This window comes from Carassius auratus, chromosome 17 (assembly GCF_003368295.1).
Source record: "Carassius auratus strain Wakin chromosome 17, ASM336829v1, whole genome shotgun sequence".
Lineage (NCBI taxonomy): Eukaryota > Metazoa > Chordata > Actinopteri > Cypriniformes > Cyprinidae > Carassius > Carassius auratus.
Genome location: NC_039259.1, coordinates 11,928,560 through 11,952,650, shown reverse-complemented (window position 1 = coordinate 11,952,650; position 24,091 = coordinate 11,928,560). Strand labels below are relative to the sequence as shown.

At 36.5% G+C, this 24,091-nt stretch overlaps 1 protein-coding gene across 8 annotated transcripts in view; it reads left to right on the top strand.

Moving 5' to 3' along the window:
* Nucleotides 1–24,091, top strand: part of LOC113117275 (kinase D-interacting substrate of 220 kDa B-like) — a 50,439-nt gene that overhangs the window by 20,517 nt on the left and 5,831 nt on the right. For 4 of the 8 annotated variants that reach the window (XM_026285846.1, XM_026285843.1, XM_026285845.1 and 1 more), the window contains 9 exons: nucleotides 75–237; nucleotides 15,129–15,307; nucleotides 16,233–16,465; nucleotides 17,596–17,706; nucleotides 18,383–18,439; nucleotides 19,712–19,741; nucleotides 21,977–22,114; nucleotides 22,857–22,955; nucleotides 23,747–23,977. In XM_026285846.1, coding sequence (XP_026141631.1) covers nucleotides 75–237; nucleotides 15,129–15,307; nucleotides 16,233–16,465; nucleotides 17,596–17,706; nucleotides 18,383–18,439; nucleotides 19,712–19,741; nucleotides 21,977–22,114; nucleotides 22,857–22,955; nucleotides 23,747–23,977 — 1,241 coding nt within the window. The remainder of the gene's footprint in view (nucleotides 1–74; nucleotides 238–15,128; nucleotides 15,308–16,232; nucleotides 16,466–17,595; nucleotides 17,707–18,382; nucleotides 18,440–19,711; nucleotides 19,742–21,976; nucleotides 22,115–22,856; nucleotides 22,956–23,746; nucleotides 23,978–24,091) is intronic. The other 4 variants (XM_026285849.1, XM_026285848.1, XM_026285851.1 and 1 more) reach the window with 4 other exon arrangements.

The window sequence follows — 24,091 nt, the reverse complement described above, 5'->3', positions numbered from 1 at the left end:
ATTGATTGTGGCGTGTTAAAGACATGAGCAGTGACTTTACAAAGATATAACAGTAATGAGGTGCCTTTTGTTAGGTCGCCTACTTAGAGCCAATCAGATCATTTTTAACTGGGACCGACTAGCGTCCTGGATCAACCTGACGGAGGAGTGGCCGTACCGCACATCCTGGATCATTCTCTTCCTGGAGGAAACTGATGGAGTCTCAGATCAGGTCACACTGAGGACCATCTATGAGAGGTCAGCTTATAGTCCTCTGTACCTCACATCAAACTCTGAATATCATAACATACAAATATTAACTGGGAATTTATTTTGTTCTTTATTTTCTATCATTTATTTATTACTGGTATTTATTTATTTACTTAAGTATGTATATTATTTTTTTATTTTATTTATCTATATCTATATTTTTATTTAGATATTTATCTATTATTAATTTAATTATTTCTTATTTTACTGTTATTAATTTTATTATCATTTATGTATTGATTTATTTACTTAATTCTATTATTAAGTTATTTCTATTACTACTTTATTTAGTTTTATTTATGTTTTTTTGTTGTTTATTTTCTTGTTTAATGTATTTATTTCTAACATTTCAGTTAGTTATTTCTCGTTTATTTAGTTATTATTAGTTATTTATTATTTTACCTTTAGTAATTTTATTATTATTTATTAATATTGTTTATTTATTTATGTAATTACATAATACTGTATTTAGTGATTTATTTTACATCTTTATTAGTTTTTTTATTATTATTTATCTGTTCTGGTTTAGTGTATTTATTTAGATCTTAATTTCTGTTATTTCAGTTAGTTAATTATATTCTATTTATTTATTTATTCATGTAATATTTAGCTATTTATCTATTATTATTATTTTATTTTAATGCTATTCATTTTACTATTTATTTATTCATTTAGTTCTATTTATTTTAGTTCTGTTCCTTTACGTATTTCCATGATTCATTTGTTTAGTTCTTTAATTCAATAATGATTATTTTTGTTATTATTATTTTAGTCCTTGTGGCTTTTTTTTCAGTCGATGCATATGGCACGGAAATTTCTTTTGTTCTGGTTTGTTGTGCTTTCAATGTAATAATGCCTGCAACCTGCAGGTGGCAGTAGGAAATCTTAGTTCTTTCTTTTTCATTTTTGGTCCGCAGCACAATTCCTATAAATCATGGTTGTCTCATTGGGTATGAAGTACCATGAAGTATTTCAAGCTTTGATCTTTCCTTTCATCCGCTTACAGCAGGATTTTCATATATGAACAGCAAAACCAAAAGAATACTGCTCAGCCGCTGCTTGACTAACAGACTGTCACTCTTTAATAATTGTCTTATTTACTTGTCGTCGTCAAACATGCAACACATCATCACAGTTACATTTGCTGCATCCTCTCTAGAGGGTTCGACGAGTGTGTGTGTGTGTGTGTGGCTGCTGTAAGGCCGTTAGGTTTGCTGATGCTCAGTGTTTGGCCTTTAAAGGTTGCTCTGTCACACTGCACTAACATGCTGTGACTCCTGGGGCTGTAGAAGTGTCAGAGCATCTCAGTGTCAGCATCTGCTCTCTCTCTCTCCCCATCGCTCTTTCTTTCCCAGTCGCCACGATGCCCTTAAGCGCTGCGTCTCACCCGTTTTTCTCCTCTTTCAAACCCCGAAATACCCTTCATTTCCTCGTGTCCACACCAGCGCTGCATTTCGGTGCAGGTGGGCGGCAGCGAATCGTTCACTGTGGATGTTAAAATAGAGGCCTGTCGTGCTATTCTGTTATCTGTCACAGATGTTGCTCAGATAAAAAACTGTCAAATTTACTGGCGCTCTTTTCTTCCTTCTGTTGCACTCTCGAGGTCACGTGGCCATGCATTTGCACGCTTTTTATAGAAATGAGGGTGAGTCACAGCGGCTGGCATAGACGCAGACCTGTGTCCATCTTAGCAGCTGTTTCTCAGTGATTAGCCATGAAGCTATATGTTGGTTCATCGTGAAGGGGTTTTAGGCCTGTTAGTCTCTTGACCAGAGCGATCTGGACGGGTCAGTGTGTGGTCCACACTGATGTAAGAGCCAATCAGAAAGCTACGTAGTGGCAGACGAGTGAGTTTCATAGGTCAGCTGTCATTTTCAGTCGAGTCACAAGGCCTAGGCGTTTGTTCTCGCTCTTGTGATAGTGTGTGAAGACCAGTGGACTGATATAATTTGCTCGGGAGTGTGTGTGGGTGTGTTGCCCGGTTTAGCTTGGTTTTCTACATCCTTCTGCCTTCTCTCAACACACACACACACACACAGATTCCTAGAAGAGAGAAGTGGCGAAATCCCCTCTTTGTAACATTGCTCCATGGTAGGTCATTATAAGGCTGAGCCTCACAGTGTGTTTTCTGGTGTGAGTGTGTGTTTGTTTGTGACACATTTCGTTCATACAGTTTGCACAACATAACCCTGAAAACCCACACCACAATGCGAGACACACCAAAAACGATTTGTGTGTCGTAACTAAGAATTATAGAGTTTGGCTTGTTATCTATATCTTTCTTTCCTTCTTTAAGACTGTTGTACTAACAAGTTTGTTAGCAAAGGAAAATGCTCTCAGAGAAGATGCATCTGAAAAATTTGGTTTCCTTTAATGCACTTTAAAGGGGTCATGAACGTCATGTTTTCTGAGGTTCACTTATAACGTTATTAAGATTTTTACATTAAAAACATGGCTTATTAGTGATCGTGTTTAAGGATGCCAACTGCTATGATTGGATAACAGTTTTGGATATTAAAATAATAGATGGATGCTGCTGTGATTTACTCTGACAAAAAAAAAGAAAAATTCTGTTTTTGGTTAAAAACATTAATAATCCAGTATGAATTGACTCATTTTGGCAGCTTGGTTTCAATAATAGCTGTTTTTGGACTAACAAGGAAGTTTTGAGTTATGAAACTTACCATTTTTTTGAGTTATGAAACTATACCATTTTTTATAGTGCAATGACCTCTTATATATCAAGAGATCAAGGGGAATTACATTTCTAAACTCATGACTGCTTTAAAGTATACTTTTGTACTTAAAAACAAAAAATTGTTGATTGCTGTCTCCTTATGCAGAATCTTACATGATGATTTTTAATCCTTTTTTTAATATACAAATTGTAACAATTTCTATTTACATATTCATGCATATTTCTTGTGTAAATGCCTGCTAAAAAAAACTGTGCCTAGATAGACATGAACCTAAACCTAAAAAAAATATGCAGGGTTTCTTTAAGACTAACAGGTTAAAGGAACAATTTAGTAGTTTTGTGCAGTTTATATCTATTGCACCTTTTATAGATTTAAAGTAACTCAAAGTGCTTTAGATTTCGGACAAGAAAAAATTGTGCAATATTATATGTGCATTTGCATTTTTCAGGTGAGAGAAAATGAAAACATGACTCCGTTCCTTTACATCTTCCAGTGAAACAAAATGTCATATTTGGGGGAATTTTTGTGAGAGGAACTATTAGTCATAGTAATAAATCTATTTTAACTTTATTAATCTTAGTCTTAGTAATGCGATTTATTTGAGATTATGGTTGTCATAATACTGACTTTTCAGTAGTCAATGCCAAAATCATGAAAATTTCAAGACTCTTGATGATACACATTTCAAAAAAACAACATGCTTTTGAACTTTAGTATGTAACAACTTTGTAGCATAGAAACAACTCTCCAGTTCCTCGGCGATCCAACCCTTTAATCTGCACCAGAATGTGTATAATCTGTTAATAACACCAGCTTGTTTTATGATTAACGTTTAGACAGGCTACAGTAAATCGACGAGCAGGGAAAACACAAGGATTTCTGTGTACACTGGCTTATAACCACTGGGTCACCAGTGTTTGCACCTCTGTATTTTGAGTAAAACTACAAATTACTCTAAGTCCACTCACCAAAGAACCCAACATACCTAGACAATTTGAAAGACAAATGCTCAGCCAATTCCCTTTCCGCCCGAATTCAACTCAAGTCATTCTCTGTTTCAGTGTAAAGTTTTTTTTTTTAGACCAGTCTGGACTTAATGGTCTCCCTTCTGAAAGACCATGAGTCACGGTTGTTTTTGGTCTTTTTTACGACCATTATTTCAGACCGAGAATGTCTTAGTTATAGTGAGACACATTTGGGTTGTTTTACCATAAAAAAACAAAAAACAGGCGGAAGTCCGAATGGAAAGCGAGTGAGTTAGAGAGATGTTGTGGTGGCTGATGGCCATGATCTCTAGTGGACTTTTTGAGCAGAGTCAGGTCCACCTGGAGTTTATTTATGGCACTTTGCTCCGTTTTTGTGCTTGTTACGAGGTGTTGCCCGCCGAGCCGGTTCTTCTCTGACATCTGGTGCCCGGCTTGTGCCAGGATGGTATGACAGAACCTGAGTGGGCCAGGTACCATGCCCAGCCCGCCCTTCCTCCCTTTATCAGCCAGCTCTGGCCCGCTAACATATGTCCCCGCCTCTCCTACTCCAAGAGCGGACTTTGTTAATTAACCCACCAGGAAAGTTGGCGTGTCCTGCTCCATAATGACCAGTCGCTGGAGGGGTTCAATGTGAATGCACAGGAAGGAGGACACGCCCCTTCACCTTTCGTCCACGCCACCCGCACCTCTCGGCATCTTCTTGGCAAGCCGACTCTGTGTGACATTCACCGGTGAAAGAAAAAGAACACGGAAGCCCTTCCGCTTTCTGAAAGGCTCGTCCCGCTCACAATGCTTCCTGTCACAATGCTCGGCTTATTCATTGAGGGAACAATCGGCTCTCAGTGCTGGGCTTCAAATCCAGGATTTAAAGCGATTTTTAGCGAAACTTTCTAACTAATGACACTCGAAATGAATGCATGGCAGGCTATTGAAGCTAATTAGACAGACTCTTCTCCCAAGTACTGAAACATTAAGATGACATACTGTTCATTCAGGATTACTTTAATTGGTACAATTATTGTAATTTCAGTCGCAATTACGTCGGGAGATAAAAGCGCCTTCTGAAGCACATTTATGTGATTTCCTTTATGCGAAAAGCCTAATAAGCCTTTAAATAATTTGTGTGAAAAGCACACGGCTTCCTTTATTCTGCTCTTTTAGACCTCTTTGCCTTTGAGTTGGGACTTCTCACTTTTCTGTGGATTTGTATTTTTGTCACATACTGGTCTTGTCTCCAGCATCTCGATTTGTTTTCTCCTCTGCCTTTGGAGGGAACCTATTGTCTGTGAACCTGATCCTTCAAGAACTCTTTGGTGGAAGAGGTAAACTTAGTAATTTAAAAAGTGCAGCCATTATTTGCCCAGAAGCACTATAAATGATTAGGCTGTTGAAAGCCCCATCTATTCCCCAAAGGAGAGAAGCCCAATCTAAGATAGGGAGTGCATTTATTGGGTGCACAAAGTGACCTCCAGATGGATGAGATGAGTTTGAAAGTGGGGAAGAGGTTGTGGGCTGCACAGAGGGATTTAAAGTTGCTCTTTGGATCTTTCTGCGATGCATTGTGGGTTTGTGCCGTGAGGTCCACTTTCATGGCTGTTACTCTGAATAAAAGAAAGGCCATCATGCTGGCTCACATGTGTCAAGGCTAATTATTTATCCATTAATCACTCAGTTTCCAGGGAACTGAAATTGTCACCCGGAACCCTAAGGTGTTGTGTCAGCAAATCTAAGGAGAGAACCGTTAGAGTGAAACCAAAAGGATGTACTCAATAACCTGTCACTGTTGAGGCTAAGACTGAAATTCATGTGTGATGCAACTCTAACTTAGGTGGAGGCACTATAAAGGGTTTTGCAGAAAGATGATGGCCTACTTACAAATACTAAAGACCGCATGATCTTAATCAGATGGGACTGATTTTTACGTTAAGCAAGAGTAGTATGCTCTAAATGGTTCCTTGCTGCTTTTTGTGATATGAACTTTCTAAAGCAGCTGAAGCTCCGATAACCCGTGTTGTTAATCCAATTAAACGGGTCATGTGACATTGCTAAAAAAACATTATTTTGTTTATTTGGTGGAATGAAATGTGTTTATGCAGTTTAAGTAAAAAAACATACACATACTCTACATTATTGTTGCTCCTCTATGCCCCATCTTTCTAAAAAGCATTGATTTTTTTACAAAGCTCATCGTTTTGAAAAGCGAGGTGTGCTCTGATTGGCCAGCTATCCAGTTTATTGTGATTGGCCAAATATATCAACCGTGATGCGTGTCTCGGTCAGAACACCAGCGCGATGAGACAAAAACAATAAAACCCATCACAAACGAGGAATTTGTTGCATCCAGTGGGGACATAATTACGGATTATTATGACTTATACTGTGTGTGGGAAGGGGCTGGAGTGTGTCCTCCTATTGGACCCTCCAGTTATATATATATTGAAAGATGTTTTTACTCTTTGATTAGATTATGATTAATCATAAGGATATGTTCTAAATGTTAGATGTCTCTTGGGTTTCTATTTTTAAACATACCATCACTTTGGTCAGGTTACTCTGTCTAGTCCATCTATTTTGGGCAAAGCTTTACCTGCCAGTAACCAACATCATTAGACTTAGATCTAAAAATATATCTATTTATTTCTAGTTTAATTTTGTCCCGCTGCGTCTCTGGGGTAGCGATCATCTTTGATCAATGGGGAAAAACATCCAATGAAAGTTCATTAGAGTATTTTTTTTAATGCTTCTGGGCAAGAAGCTTTTGTTTACAGATGAGTTAACTCATTTCTCAGAGTTTGGCTGCCAGTTTGGAGGTTTCTCTGGGTTCTTGCACTTCTTAGTTCATCTCTGTCTCCATGTATTTGTGATTTGTGACAAAGATGTTGAACTAATTGGGACCTGAATGAAATCGCTTGGAGGGAACATCTCCCAAAGTCAATCCTGCCTCTTCTAGCAGCTCACCATCCACCCATCGTACAAAACTTCTTGACTGGTGATGGCGTCTGTTTTTCTTTTCATGGTTGGCACATTGATTCTCTTTATGGAGCTCAGAAAATAAATGTATGTTGGCATTATGTGTCTTATGGAGGGCAGGGTGGCATCAGTGTGTTTGAGCCTAATTGAAGTCCATTCCTCAAACTGTGGCACATTCAGGGGAAAATAGTGGGAAAATTATACTGATTCCCATCAGCTGCTGTGTGTGGGAGTCTTTGAAAAAGAAGAGGAGGAAGAAAAAAAGAGCTAAGCCAGCTTTGGGATCGATTAGCATTTGGATAAACCTAATGAGAGACCTCTCAAGTGGCAAACATTGGGTTGCAAGCCCAAATGACGCAACACAGCCCCTATCAAAAGCAGTATTGTTTGAGATGCCTGCGGTGCTTTTATCTTTGTGTGCACTGTTTAAAACGGCAAGTATCTTAAACAGCGGAGCTTAATTTTTTCCTCTGCAGTTTTCTCTCATAGCAAAGGCAAGAATGTCAAAAGTAATCGCTAAACAAATCACTTGATGTCGAAGCCAACTTCTTCTCCCAGCAGCTTCAAAAGATCTCTTTTTCTGGTGGAAGAATTACATCAGCTTCAATTGATTATAAATAGTATTCTTAGCATGCTGTAACAGAAGATGTGTACAGCTGGGAAAAGATTAGCCTTCTCTTAGCCTTGGCATGATGTTTGTGTCTATGTATGAATGGTTGAATGCAAATACTAGCGATAGTAGGTTTGTGGGGGAATTAGCTTGTCTGTTGCCTACTGTGTCTCATAAAGTTAGGGTTAGGGTATAACCAGTATTTACACGGACCTCAAGATGCACAACATTTCCCAATTGTAAGTCGCTTTGAATAAAAGTGTCTGCAAAATGACGAAATGTAAATGTAAGAACGGCATTTATTTGAAATAAGAAATAATGAAATGACTTGCTCTAGTCATTAGCACACAAACTCTGACACATAAAGCTGTGGTGCTCTTATGGGTGATGAAAGTTTGAGTCCATCTTGTGTCATTTCCTGATCTCATCCTACTCTGTTCTTCCCATCATTTTATTAAAATGGCAACATGACAAGGAAAAAAAAACAGTCTGACTAAGACAAAAGGCTGAAATGAAGACGCAGTTGACCCGGCAAATTGATTCGTGTTGTGTAGGGATATCTGGCTAAGAGTGAAAAATCCCCCGAAGGCCTGCAGATGTGTCTCTTCTTCCTTGTCTGCTTAGTCTCGTTTTAGCCAGTCATTGGAATGACATCGTCATTCTGGTGTGTTTATGGACGCCTCGAATGTTTTAGTCTGGGTGTTTTGTTTGGACGAGGCCTGTGTCGGGGCGTTTGCGCTGTCGCACTACACGCCAGATTAAATACAGCAGTTTTCTCATCAACTGCTCCCTGTACACTATTGAATGTATGTTTGTGTTTGTTTTTGTATTCCATAAACAAGTCAATGACAAACATCTTTATTTAGATTACTGTGATTACAAACCCTTCATTATGGACGTCCAATATAAAGTTGCTACTGTGAACTAAAACTGGGGTGCAATTTGTGTAGTCATTACGGCTTTGAAAATTGCTAAAAAATATTGAGTTTCATAAAGAGGTAAGCTTAACATTTTCACTCTTGATATGTTACAGTGCTGTCATGTGCTGCTATTTGGTAAAAAGTATTATGTAAAATGTTATTTGAATCACGTTGTTCAACGTAAAATAACTATTTCAATCAAATAAACAAATCTTTCATTAACGTATCAGCAGAAATAAAAAAATATTTTGGTATATAAACGTTATTATTATTATTTAACATCATTATAACAAATTAAATCTTATCAATCTTAATAACAATAAATAAGTTAAATATAAATGATTAATGATCTTTGTTTTGATGTTTAATGTTCATTTATATTGAATTTATTAATAATAATAAAATAATAATAATCATTTAATATATTATTATTATTATTATTATTATTCAGTGTTAATAAGCTAAAATACTTATTTAAATATAAATATGAATTTATTTTAATAAATACAACAACAATTGTGTATTATTTATTATTTTAAATGATTCAAATTGAATTATATATATATATATTAGGGGTGTAACGGTTCACAAAATTCACGGTTCGGTTCGATACGATACACTGATGTCACGGTTCGGTTCGGTTCGATACGTTTTAGATACAGCAAAATGTAAAAACATCTCAACTTTTCAGAATGCCGCAAGCGCACCGCGGGTCATGTGACAAGAACCAACCAATCAGCTTCATCCTTTCCCGTAACAACGTTGAGAGCTCAGCCAAGATGAAGGATCAGCTGATCATAGTTGTATATGGATTGCAATTTTGAAATAAATTTAGTAGCAGCGCTACTGCAAGCGATTTTTAGAGCTGCAAATCCATTTATCCTTCGCTGAAATTTCCGCGTCTCATGGAGAGAGCACGTCATTGTTGCTTAGCAAAGACAGACGCCTCATGAGCGCTTCTGCCCAAGCGCTTTGGAAAGGAGGAGAAAGACGTGCTTAGCGTTTTCCATGCGTTTTTAGGCACGATATGTGAACGGCCCCTAAGGCGCTCGCTCACTCAGCACGCGCTGAAGGCTCGTTGCAAAATGTCGAATGCCTTTAACAGACCAGAAATATAAGATCCTAAAATAACCAACAGGTCTGGTGTTTGGGTTGGATTCCCTGTAAGCTATAGTGTCTAAATGCTGCAGGGATAGTTTGCTGCGTGCATGTTTCTTCTTTTTTTCGTCTTTTCCCAGATAGTACTGACGCATATATCCCAGATATTACCGCTGGTGTTTATTTATTTATTTATTTATTTGTATTCCCGCTGGTGTACCCTATTGTCATGTTGCAGATGCGACATACCGTTGTTTTTTTATCCACCACTCTCTTGCCATCACCATTATAGCTTAAAGGGAATCCAAAGTGCACCCAAACACCAGACCTGTTGGTTATTGGAGGATCTTCTCATTTCTAGTCTGTTAAACGCATTGGCTATTTTGCAACGAGCCTTCAGCGCGTACTGAGTGAGCGAGCGCCTGCTGAGTAGCCTAACATAAACATATAAGATGGTGTTTTTTTCTTCTTCGGGAGTGTCAGGGGCGTTGCCTGTTACGTTGTTTGGGTTATTGGGCTACCTTGTTGAACGCATATCATTATATTTCTCTCTCTCTCTTTTTTTTTTTTTTTCAAATATAATTAATTACTCAAACGAACCGTTCGGTATACATAATGCGTACCGCGTACCGAACCGAAAGCGTCGTACCGAACGGTTCAATACGAATACGCGTATCGTTACACCCCTAATATATATATATATATATATATATATATATATATATATATATATTTATATATATATATATATATATATATATATATATATATATATATATATATATATATATATATATATAAAAATCTGGATAAGAACAAAACAAAATGCAAATAAAATTTTTATATATAAAAAAAATAAATAAAAATGAAATAAAACATATTAATAAAAACTATACGTGTACCTTAATTAGACAAAAATAAATGAGATATTATACAGTCAATAAATATAGTATATTATATTATATTAAATTATATTACAAATCTAAAGTAACAAATATAACCTTTCGTTGCTTTATAATTAAATAAAATTTATCTTCACTTTTTCCAGTGATGTAAGGGTGATTCTTTAATTAGGGTCACTTTTAATAAATTATCATCTTGAAAAATCTATTAATTTGGACAATTTTTCATCTATTCTAATTTTTTATCACATTTCCTTGTGATCAAACTTCAATTTAATTTATTGTTTAATAATAATAATAATAATAAAAACTATAAATGTTAGTAACAATTAAAAAATTATTATTGTTGTTATTTATTATGATTATTATTTAATGTTTCATAATTGTTATTATTAAGTGTAAATATAGTTAAATGTATAATTACTATTTAATATACATTTTATAATAATAAAATAAAAACAAAAATGATTATTATTTAATAATAATAATAATAATAGTAATTAATGTACGTCACAATAATAAATTAATTATAATTGTTGTTATTTATTACAGTTATGATTTAATAATTTATTTTTATTACATTTATAATTAAGTTTATAAATATTATTTAAGAATAATGTTTCATTAATAACTACATTTTAATAATTAAATAAAAACAAAGAGATTTGTATATATATATATATATATATATATATATATATATATATATATATATATTACTCACTACTACTAATAATAAATATAAGTTATTCTTCTTTGACTGAAGTCTGTAAAAATCTAACCTCCAAATAATTCCAAATAGTTCCAAATAAATTTCTAAACTAAATTTCTCTGTGCTTTTATTATTTTTAATGTCACTCATGCAGGCTAATCTTGCAATATGGACCAGACGCAAATGCAAGTCAAAGGTCTAGCAGTGTGAGACTAAGCTTGTCTTAGCAAACACCCTTAATTCACAGATTCATTGAATATGTCTCAAAGTCACAGTTGGCTATGAAGAATCGTTGAATTTTTTGGATCCTTATTAAATGCTCTTCCTTCTCTAAAGCAGGTTTTTAAAGCAGAGGCTGTGGAAAGTATGTGCGTGTCTTGTGACAGAGGAAGTTGATTCTCTAGAGAGGCTGTTGTCACTGGCTCCTGTTTGTCTGTGAGCATGCTCACACACACACATACACACACACACAAATAAACAAGCCCAGCTGGATTCGGAAGAGACACAGTCTGCCCAGTTCTGCTTAATCCAGTGCGTGGGAAATGAACCAAACCTCTCTCACCAGCGCACGGCTCTCTTGTTCAGCCCTTCTTAAAGTGATAATTCTGCGTGTGTGTGTGTGTGTGTGGAGCAGAAAGCAAGCATGTGTTTGCTGTCTTTATGTTGGTCACGTCCTTGAGCTCCACCCTAAGTGTGAGACCTCTACCTAATGTCCATCATGCGGAAGGTCAGCTGACTGTTCACAGCATCCGACTCTGACCCGCTGACACACAGGCCTGCTGTAGCACAGCGTGGGCCTTTGTCCAATGACTTCAACATCTGCTCTCACACCCAGCCACTCGCTTGCCCTCCAACACACACACACTTCACGTCTCAAATTGTGAGTCATTTGGTGACCATCGCTATTTATACAGCCATCCGAGGATGATGGGACCAAAGCAATTTACTTAAACGCTCTGCTAAACTTGAACCTTTTGGAAGATGATATTTTAACCTGCCGTCCAGGTCATAATGACCGTAACACTGTGTCTAAACTAGAAACAACCAGACAGCAAAAATACTGTGTTATACAGCAAAATATTATTGTGCAATCTTGATAAATCTTGAAAAAAATGGTTTTGATGAAGATTATTGGCGTGATTTACAAGAAAATACCATTTCAGTCTTTCTACTTAAACATTCCACATTTAATTCAGTTTTTTACCTGTTGTTTTTCACTCAGAAATTGCTGGTAAATTTCTTTGCCAAAATTTTTTTGGCAATAAAAAAAAAAAAAAAAAAAAATCACAATAACATCCCTTTCTCCATCTGAAAAACTATATATTTTGTATATTAGAGGATGTCACTACTTGTAGGCGGAGCCTTGTGTCATGTGTCATCATTTTCACAATGTATGTAGAAGGTTCAAGGACATCATGATTTTTCTTGTGAAATTTGATGGATTTGTCATATATGTGTCTTTATGTGTTAGTTGATTTTTTTTTGCGTTAAATTAGTGTTCGAGCATAATTCCAATGGGATGGGTGATTTTCTGACAAGGTGCACATTAAAAAACACTGACGCAACATCCCATTTCCATAATGACCAGCGCAATCTACCAAATTACCACCTGATTTAATACATGCTTTTTTGGGGTGTTAAATAATGCCGTAAATACCAGTGAAATGACAAGAGCAAATCTTAGTAAATGACATTGCTCGATTCATCTAAAAACTCTCCTCCCATTAATTTTCAGATCAAAAGGGAAACTCATGCAAATATTCAGTTAGGTGAGTCGCAAAAAAAAATGTCCATGCCTTTTCAGCACTAATTTGCCACTACATGTCTTTAGTAAATCCTTTGATTGACACAACGTGAGCTCGTATTTATTTCGAAATGTGCAAAAAGTTCAGACGGACATTTCTGACTCAGTGTGCAATGGCATTTATTTTGTTGTATGTATGCATGCATGTATTTCTTTCTGTCTTTGTTTCTTTGTGTACTTCATTGAAATGTTAAACAATCTGTGGCCATTTTTTTTGGTTCATTATGGTTCATTAAGTTCATAAATGTTAAAATTTCATTTAGTTTTCTGTTTTCTACTGTTACTGTTAATTAAAATAAACTAACTATTAAACTTTTTTTTATAATAACTGAAATAACATGAAAATAAAATATAAATAGATGATAAAATTAAAGAAAATTAGACTGGCAACTAACTAAAATCAGCTAAATTAAAATGAGTTAAAGCTATATAAACAAAAAATATATTATACATAATTTTTAAATAAAAAGCGAAATAGACAAAAGGTTGTTTGCAGAAAGTTACCAAAACTTTAAGTAAAATGAAAACTAATTATATAAAAAATAAAAGCTAATTCAAAATATGAATAAATACTATAATAAATAATCCTTAGTAATGGATGTAACACTAAATAACACTGATATGTAATTTTTGCCAACTTCCCCAGTCTCATCCGTGTTTGATGTTTATTATAATGAGGGGCTGTAAATGCAAAGATGGAAACCAAACAACCAACTAAGAATAGAGTTGCTTTGTTGTATCTGGTTGGGATGCAGTTGTGCCATATCAGGTCAGAGGTCATTGATAAACTGAGTGTTTCGGACGCTCCCTCCAGGTGTGTATCGTCTCACATTAGATGTTTGTTTACACTGCCTCAGTTTAGCAACAGGTCATCTGAGTGTCATTGTGTCAGCTCTCTCCTGCCCAGTTTAAACAGCTAAAATCGGATTACTCGAACCGGTGATATGGGACGGGGCCAAGCACTGAGCTCACCCTGTTCACGGTGCAATCTGGCTCCATCAGTATGGAAAAAAGGACTTACTGTGCCCTCATACAGACCAATAAGAAGATTCAGCAAGCTTTATAGCACAGAGACAGAGGCGTGGGCTGGGGGCAGATAAGAAGATAGAGGAAGAAATATGGGTTCCGCAAATGTCTGCGTTCAGCAGAAACAAATCTTCAGATTTATTTGATATGAATTCCCACGCTCACTGAGATAAATTGCAATGGGAAGGCATTTATCTGAAAGCGCCTGACATTGTGCTGCAGAAATAACTGCTATAACCACATACACTCACAAAGTTGGGTTAAGAGTGTGAGCTTGTGACTAGTAAGCCAGTTTACCACAGTTTAGAGTAGATTTACATGTTACTGATGAGTGTTAATAGTAAATACCAATTTAATACACACTAAAGCAATCTGACCATCAATCAGAATATTAATCGATTAGTCAGCAACAGTGTCAGAAATGGCCTTTTGTATGAACCACCAACGTTTTTACCCTGGCACTGCACGGGTGCATTGTGCCTTTATGAGGAAGTTATATATTATTTATTTGTTTATTTAATATTCATTTAACTCTCTGGTGCAGGTGAAATTTCCCTGCTTTGGAGAACAGATTTAACTGTTGTCGTTTAATAAAGAAGACACCTGGCAGATTATTGCTGGCATGAAAAAAAAAGGTTATATAAAAGTTATAAATGTTTAAGTTTATTATTATGAAAAATGTACAAAATACTATTTTTTTTAAAAGCCATACATCTAAACAAGTTGTGTTGCAATTGTGAAGTCTGATATCTCAAAAAAATTAGCTTTCAGTATGATTTTGTTTGAGTGCAATACCAAATGTTTCCATTAGATTATATTCACTTCCTGTTAATTTTCAATGTGGTCAATTTGACCGTGATTAATTCAAGTCAGATTGTTTTTCAGGACCATTTACATTTTTTGATTGTTGTAATTTATTTGTGATCACTTAGCAAGTGCCAAAACCTTTACCAAATGTTGTACCATTCCAATTAAGTAAAATAAATAAATGAATAAATGTCTGAACAGCACCAGAAAGTTAATGGTACATTTATTTGCATTGTATTCCCCCAGATTTTAAATATTGTAAATAGCCTCAAACTCCTGTTGATTTTCTGAAACTGGTATATGTTTGCTGTTTCTGTGTGTTCATTGTTAATTATCTCATTGCAGGATTTCTAAAAACATCCCCACCACTAAAGACGTGGAGCCTCTGTTGGAGATCGATGGTGATATTCGTAGTTTCGAGGTGTTCCTCTCATCACACACCCCTGTTCTCACCGCTCGTGATGTGGAGATGTTCCTGCCTTGTACCGTCAACCTGGATCCCAAACTAAGGGAGATCATCGCAGGTACAGACCAACACAAACACGTTTGTCTAGCTACAAATAAAGGACATTGTTTTAATATAAAGCTACAATTGACCAAAACTTAACTACATAAACACTAACTACTAACAGTCAACACTAATGGACAAAATTTTACATTTAAAGGAATGTATAGCTTGATGCTTTTTATTGTGTTTATATATTAATTGATTTCATAAACAGAAGATACATTTTTATATTTTGAGGATGTCTCCTGGCTTTTCTTAGATTTAGCTATTTGTGTCCCTAATTACAGATAAGTGCATGCACAGACAGTGCTAAATATATTGCTGTGGATTTCTCTAAATCATTGCAAATATGAGAGATGATATTATCACATCACATGATAATGGTCAGCTGCGGCCGGGCTTTGAGACAGCAGACATTGCTTGGTGCAATGTGACAAAGGGCTGTGCAATAAAGGTTCCTTTGTGAACCGAGAGAGATGAGTAAGGTCTCCATTGTGTTCTCTTCAGGAAATGAAACATTACTGAAGCCCGATGAGCGGCTCCTTTTCTGACTCACCCGGCCAGTCTTATTTGGTCTGCCTGGGTGACTCAGAAATATTATTTCCAACCAAACAAATTCTGACGTCTGTTTCAGCCCTTGAGACTTTGACGCTGACGCTAACGCAAACACGGTTTTTATTGGGAGCCCCATTTATTTCTTCCTGGTGCGTTTGCGATTTGCTGCTTCTGTTGGGAAAATGCTGTGTTTTTCTAAGGGAATCAAACCACAGAGGCCTATCTTTTCTCACATGTAACTTACTATAAATGCTTCATTTGGCTGAAGTCGACCGTGAGTGGGAGGATTTGAATGCCTTTAAAGTGCTGGCCAAGATTCGGATCTAACTTTCTCCTACTCTCTCTCTCTCTCTCTCTCTCTTTGTGTTTTCCCCTTCTCCCTTTAGATGTACGAGATGCACGAGAGCAGATGCACCTTGGAGGAGTCAGCTATCCCACACTGCCCCTGCAAGATGCTTCGGTACGGCCGCACTCCACATTTGGGCAGCAGTCTTTGGCCTGCTCTCCCACTGGCTCTTTCCCTGGCTCTTTCGCCCCTACTGGAGTGCTGCCGGCTGCTCAACCCCACAGCAGCTACTTTAGTGGGCTTACGGGACCCCAACATCCCTTCTACAACCGGGTGAGACATCAGGCACAGACACTGTTACTTTGTTAAGCAAAGTGCATCTGTGTCTATGGAGTTACTGAAACATACTTATAAGTGTATATAGTAGTAAAATAGGTTCAGGAACAAAACTGGCCCTCTCAAAAAAATCATGATACTAATTCATGTCATTTTGTAAGTAATTTTACTAAGTAATTTTATGTCGGTGTTGTTGTGCTGTTATTATTATTATTATTATTATTATCAGTAATAATATTTCATGAAATGTCATGTTACTAATAATATTAATATAGTATTAATAAGTTATTATGATTATTGTTCAGTAAATGTTATTAATGTAATATTTTATATTAGATCATATTCAGCTTTTATAATAATAATAATAATAATAATAATAATAATAATAATTTATAATATATAATTGCTAATAATGTATGTAATATAGCATTCATAAATTATTATTATTATTATTAGTCAGTAGCAGAAATAAAATTAATGATTATAATCTTACTACTTACTATTAATAATACCAATATTTGTATATTAATAATAAATAAATATATAAATATTATATATAGAATCATATTCTTTCATATTTTATCATATCATAGCTTAATATTAGTAATAATAATAATAATAATAATAATTTAATTATTAATTGTTGTTAGTAGTAGTAGTTGTAATAGTATGAATATTAATAATAATTATTATTATAATTATTTTATAAAATAATCAACTTAATAATAATAACAATACAAATACTAATACAATTATTAATAAGTAGTTGTAGTAATATCATTCACAATAATCATAATAATTGTACTTTTACTACTACTGCTACTTACTACTAACTAAAGGATGATTATGATTATTATTGAATTATGAATATTTAATCAAATAGAATAATTAAAATTGAAATGAGTAATAATAGTAATAATAATCATCAGGAGAAGAAGAAGAAGAAGAAGAAGAATTGTACAACTGCCACTAATAATAGTATTAATATTCAATGTATACATATATAGCCCAGCCCTAATAAATCAGTTTTTAGGCTGTAATGTGTGTTTGACTTATGTGGCGCTGACCCTCACCCTGACCCTCATTCATCATTCCTGAGTATTTGTCTGTTCTCTTCACCTCTATAGCCTTACTTCCCTCATCATGTTTATCACCTGCCCCGACATTACCCTGGCAGCCCCCATCACGCCCCCTCACGCCCTGCTACTAAACTCTATAAGGACCCCAGTCTGGGACTAGTAAGTACATAACTAAACGCCTCAGAGTCACTGCAGCCAGACATGCATTTCAGTGCCCAGTCTATATGGCCACAATGATGTCTTTATGTCTCATGATGCTAAATGTATCTCTCTTTTTGTCATGCTTTGTTTTAAGCTCCTCGTGACAAACAGCCTATGGCTGGTTTACTATAACGTTGCACGCTAAACTCAAAGAGCAGTTTTATAGTTCTGTTGCATTTTCATTGAAGTTTCTTTAAATGAAAATGTATATAAAAGCGTTTAGCTTTCAACCTTTTTTGATTTCCTCCTCACTTAGTTTTAGTCTTAAATGTACGGTAGCTGTTTAATTATATGTATGTACATTTTTGCATGGCAAATGAGTAATAATCCACTATTCAGTCTCATATTTTAATATCTTATGGTTATGACATTATAACAATATGATTTCTGCCTGGTTAGAGTCTGTTTACTTTGTAGATTGAACTTTTAACTTCTAAAAGAGCCTGGAAACGCTTGTTTTCAATAACATTTCCTTTTAAAGACCTGAGAGATTTTCTAGAATTCGTGGAAGTTACAGGAGAACCCTCATAAATCATGCCAATCTCTGTGTCAGTCCCTCCCCTTTCCATACTAAAGGTGTGTGTTCTGTAACTCTGGTTCTTCCTCTTTCATTCCTACCGTCTCCCTTCATCAGGATGTAATCAGAGAGGACTCCAATGAGGGTCTTCCCTCTCCTACATCCCCCTCTATGGTAACTTTAGCAGTGTGTATGTCTGTGTTTATATCTGTGCATAAAAGATGCAGTAGAGCCTTTTATTGCCTGCAAACACACACACACATACACTAATGATGCTAGTGGCATGTTCAACTTGTATAGCTGTCCAGTCTCTGCCTGCGCTACTTAAACCCTAAAGCTTAATGTGCTTTTTTCTCTTGACTTTTTAATGTGTATTTGACTTTGAAACTGAATTATATGGATAGGTCACCCAAAAATGAAAACTATGTCATTGATTATTCATTTTTCATGTCGTTCCAAATGCCTAAGTTCATCTTTTGAATACAAATTGAGATATTTTTGATGAAATCCGAGAGCTTTCTGACCCCCATAGACAGCAACACAACTGAGACTTTCAAGGCCCAGAAGGTTTGTGAGGACATAGTTAAAATAATCCATGTGACATCAGTGGTTCAACCGTAAATTTATGAAGCTACAAAAATAATGACTCAAAATGATCTCAGAATAGACCATTACTGATGCTCACTGACTACCATCTATGTACACATCTCTCAGCTCCTCCAGCATATTCTCCTTTCCTGCACCTCTGTTCTTCTTCCCCGTTGTCATTGCTTGAGTCAAGCCCTTCCGCTGGGATCTCTCCTCATATTCTGCCCTCCTTCCTTCAGCCCTGTTGTTTTGCTCTTTCATGCCTCAGTCATTTGACCTGCTTTCTGGTCTGTCCCCCCATCGCTGCTTTGTTCTGCGTGGTGTGAAAGGCTGCTGCTATCTGAGGCTGGCTGGATTAGCATCAGCAGTGCTGGGACGGCGCACTGAATGAGGCGTCTCTTATCAGCCCAGCGAGCCGCTTCCTTCAGCGAACACGTCTGTTTCCTCCTCCCCGGCCCCTAACGCTAATTACACTCTTATCGCCCGGCTCGAACGCTCACCCATCAGGGTGGTGCCGTTTTGGAATTAAACAACTTCTTCTCGGCATGGAGTCATGAAAAGTCCTCTCCATTTATGTGAAACATCCAAAGTTTCTCCGTTTATGTGTCTTTTCTGTTTGAAACTCCTTGCTAGTCCATCCTTTCTACAAAATGTTGTTCTTTTGATTCACCGCATCTGAAGTTCTCTGTTTGATTGGCTTGTTGAAATCATAACTGTGAAATCCATGCAGGTCGGATGCTGTGAGACAAGCATCTGTCATACATAATGTCATTATGTGTACATTTGATTGATTGCTGATTGAAGCATGTGACCTAATCCCTCCTTTCCTCTCGTACTCTCTCCTTTTCTCGATCCCAGATCAAATCTCAGCCCTTCCGAATGAAGCAGGTACAAACATTTAAACCCTTCAGTTTCGTCTTTTCATATTAACTGTGTTAATTTCAGGGCTTCTGCTCATTTTGGCTTGTTTCACTTAAAACCAGGACAAAATGAGCAGCCAGCTCTATCATTGTGAAATTTCTGTTCAGATACAATGTGGCCAAAAGTATGTGTACAACTGAACATCACAGGCTGTCCAGCTCCAGAAAAGACAATAACACCTTCCCTGCAACCTGTGCGCTATATTTTAAGTCTTCTGAAGCCATATGATAATTTATGTGAGGAGCAGATTGTGAATTTGTCAACTTTATTCACCATCATATATATTCAGAACAGAGTTTCAAGTTCAATTTTAACATCCTCTTGTTTAAATCTGAATGCAAATGAGTTTTTAGAGAGCAGGGGTTCTCCAATCTCCTCTCAAGGCACTAATTTACTTTAATTTCTTGTATTCTTTCTTATTAAACATGCCTGCTGCTGATGAATAGGAATTATAGAGATTTAAGGTGAAAACAACTGGTGTCAAGCTTGGCTGAGAATCCACATCACTCATTTTCGAACAAAGAATCATGGACATATTTGATATTTTTGACTGCTCATCACAATAGTTGTTTCCCAAGCAGACTGACCTAGATATAGATAAAAGGCGCAGTCATCATCATATGAAGAACACAGTGGTCATACTTAAGTTTGGAGAATAGTTCTCTATATTAACTATAAACTGCCTCTATAAACGATAACTGTTGGTAAAATAGTTGTTAAATTTAGTTATGGGGTAGGATGAGAGATCTAAAATGTGGTCATGCAGAAAAAGAAATTAACAGCCAATATGCTAGTGATATGTATGATAATAAGCAATTAGTTTCCAATTATATTTTTAATATTGGATTGTTGCATTACATTATAGTATTAATTAAGTGGGTTTAGCACAATAAAAATAATAATAATGGCATCTATTATTCCATAAAGAACCAAAATAAAGGTTCCAAAAGATGGTTTTCACAGTGATGCCATAGAAGAACCATATTGTGTTCCACAAATAACCTGTCAGTGAACTGTTCTTAAAGGGATAGTTCACCCAAAAATGATAATTTAATGTTTATCTGCTTACGCCCAGGGCATCCAAGATGTAGATGACTTTGTTTCTTTAGTAGAATATAAACAAATATTTTTAACTCAAACCGTTGCAGTTTGTCAGTGATATAATGTAAGTGGATGGGAATCACGGCTTTGAGAGTTAAAAAAACATACACAAACAAAACCAAATTAAACCCTGTGGCTTGTGATGATACATTGAAGCGTAAATACACAAAATGATCAGTCTGTGCAAGAAACTGAACAGTATTTGTACCATTTTCACCGCAATGTCAGAACTGTCCTGAGTGCATTCTCAACAGCCGCCGCCTGACGCGTCTTCTTCTTCTTCTTGCTTTATGGCGGATCACAGACTTATAAGTGCTTTACTGCCACCTATTTCTCAAATGGACCATTGAAACTCTATCTACAGTCACAATTAGGAGTGTCAATCTTCATTTTGGAGAAAGGAACTTCTTTCCATTATAAATAACTTGTTGTGGAACACTCTTGAAAATAAATGTTCTTAACTGGCATCACTGGTTCCACAAAGAGCCTTTACCATCCACAGAACCTTTTCATTCCACAAAAGGTTCTTTATATTATTAAAATGCTCTTTACACTAATCAAAAATGGATCCTTTAAGAAATGTTCACTGAAAGGCTTTTTGGGGAACCAAAATGGCACATCTGTGGAATTACTGCAAAACCCAATTTTTAGAAGCTTTTATTTTTAAAAGTGCACGTCATACTAGAAGGGTCTAATGAGATCAGTGCACATGACAAATATCAACCATTACAGCAAAACAAACTGGGTCACCACTGAGACCAATCCAGACCAATTTAAAGATCTTGTGGCTGTCTACACTTGACACCTACACATTAGCATTTTACATTAAACATGCATTTTACTCTCCACAAAGTCTTATAATGATAGTTCACATACATGACTTCAGCAGACAGAAATTTCCATCATGTATCACGTATTGTTCCTTCACCCATAACTGTTTAGAGTTCCTTATTCTGTAATGACATTGAATTGCTGCTTTGCTTTTTCTGTGAGTTGTACTGCTTTTGCATCACATGGCGTTGACAGTGCCTCATGCCTTGCTATTCCAGAATGCATTATGACCTGATGGAATGAGTGACTAGTTACTGTCTGTGTGTGTAGGGCTCTGGTTCTGTGGTCTCTAGTGGATCTCAGGTCCTCCTCAGTTCTCTGAGCATCGATGGTGTGTGTGAGAAGCTCAGACATATCCAGGGCCTGGACTCCAGCATGCTGGAGCAGTACATCGGCACCATCAAAAAGGTTTGTTCTGGACAAGTGAGCTGGAAGTTCCATTGAAAAGCATGCAGTCTGTTAAAAAATTGGGATATGATTTTACTGTTCACTTTCACAGTACAATTTGTTGTCCTATTGCTTCTTTGAAGCATTTGAGGTGCAAATCGAATGGGTTTTTATGACTACTGTGAAATATGTTTGAAAAAGTATTATCTAACAATTATAACATCCAATTGATATTATAGCAGCTAATACAGTTTAGGTCAAAAGTTTACATCCCCCTTTCAGAATCTGCAAAATTTTAATTATTTTACCAAAATAGTAATAAGAGGGATCATACAAAATGCATGTCATTGTTTACGTAGTACTGAGCTGAATGATCCACAGCTGTTTTTTTTTTTCTACACAAAAAGTGAAAAATAGGAATGAGACATAGGGTGTGGTAAATGAGTCCATCCCAGTAAATACATGTTCATCCATGGGAAAAGAGCAGTTTTATCAGCTCCATGTGGTGCATACAGAGGTTTCACAATGAGGCCTTTCTTTTCATTGGACAACATCTGAAGGAAGCAATGACATTTCTGATGTCTTCATTAGACATGCATTAGTCAACCTGCCAGCTGTGCAGCATTTGCCTGCATACTTCAAAATCTCAATTGTGAACTCTGTTTCAACCTTTGACATACTGCCGAGATGAAATTGATCTAAAATGTGTTATCTGCTGAATGCCATAATGTTCTTATGTCAAATTCTGTCATCCTAAATGTAGGCCAACGTGAACGGCCGGGTTCTGTCTCAATGCAACCTTGATGAGCTCAAGAAGGAAATGAACATGAACTTTGGAGACTGGCATCTCTTCAGGTCCATGGTAAGACATCAGCTGATGTTCTTTCCTGCACGTTCAGATCAGATACTGGTCATCTTCCTGTTTGTGGTTTGTAATGTTTAGCACACAGAGCTAATCTCTCTACAGTGAAGAAGGCTGGATGGGGTTGAAATAAGGAACACATGTAGCTGTGTTGATCAGATTTCCATTTGCGCTTATACAAACGAATGTTCTGTTGCCAGCAAGCAGGCAGCCATCTGGTCCAAGATGGCTGCTTCCTGGATGAAGGAGGGTTATTGTCAGTGGGAGCTCAATGTCCACTTGAAGATCTGAATAGCTTGACGTTTACAAGAAAGTAGCATTCTTTGGGCTGGAAACAAGTCCAAATGGAACGACTCGGGGCTAGCTGTGATTCTGGGCTGCCTCAGAAGTTTTACTTAGTACTACGGCCATTCAGCGATTTCACATAAATGCCAATGAAACGTGATTTTGTTTATTTACATTATGACATAATGGCTGTTGACAACTCAGCTTTTCCGTCACATGAATAAATGTAATTATAAAATATGTCAGAATACTAAACTATTTTACAGTATTGGTTTTTACTGCATTTTCGATCAAATGAATACAGCCTAGGTGAACGAATTACCGGCCCCCAAACCTTTCAATGGTGTATCTTTTTCAGGAATAGCTTTAATACTATTTGCATTTTAGAAGTTAAGAATACAGGAATATAGTTACAGTCTGTCTGTTTGCTCATTTAACTCAATGCATCTATGATGAATAAGATTCATTGTTGAATGCATTTAAACATTGCTGTATTTGTGCTGTAGGTTCTAGAGCAGCGTCATATGGAGAACCAGCTGCTGCGTGATGAATTGGGAGCGTGCAACGAGCAGGGCAGCAGCGTGTTGACTCAACTCGAACCCCACAGACCCTCCGAAGCGCCACAAGACATGTCCATCAACCCAGAAAACTTCACGTACAGCCTCAACCTAAGCTTTGAAGAGCTCAGTGGTGTGGGGCTGGAGGAGCCCGCCAGACAACACAATGCCCACTGGCTGGTGCGTGTTACTGCTGTGCACACAAACACATTCAGCACTGAAGTACAGCCTATAGATAAACACAGGTGCACGCCATGACAAAACGCCGTAATTATATACATAGAAGCTGACGCA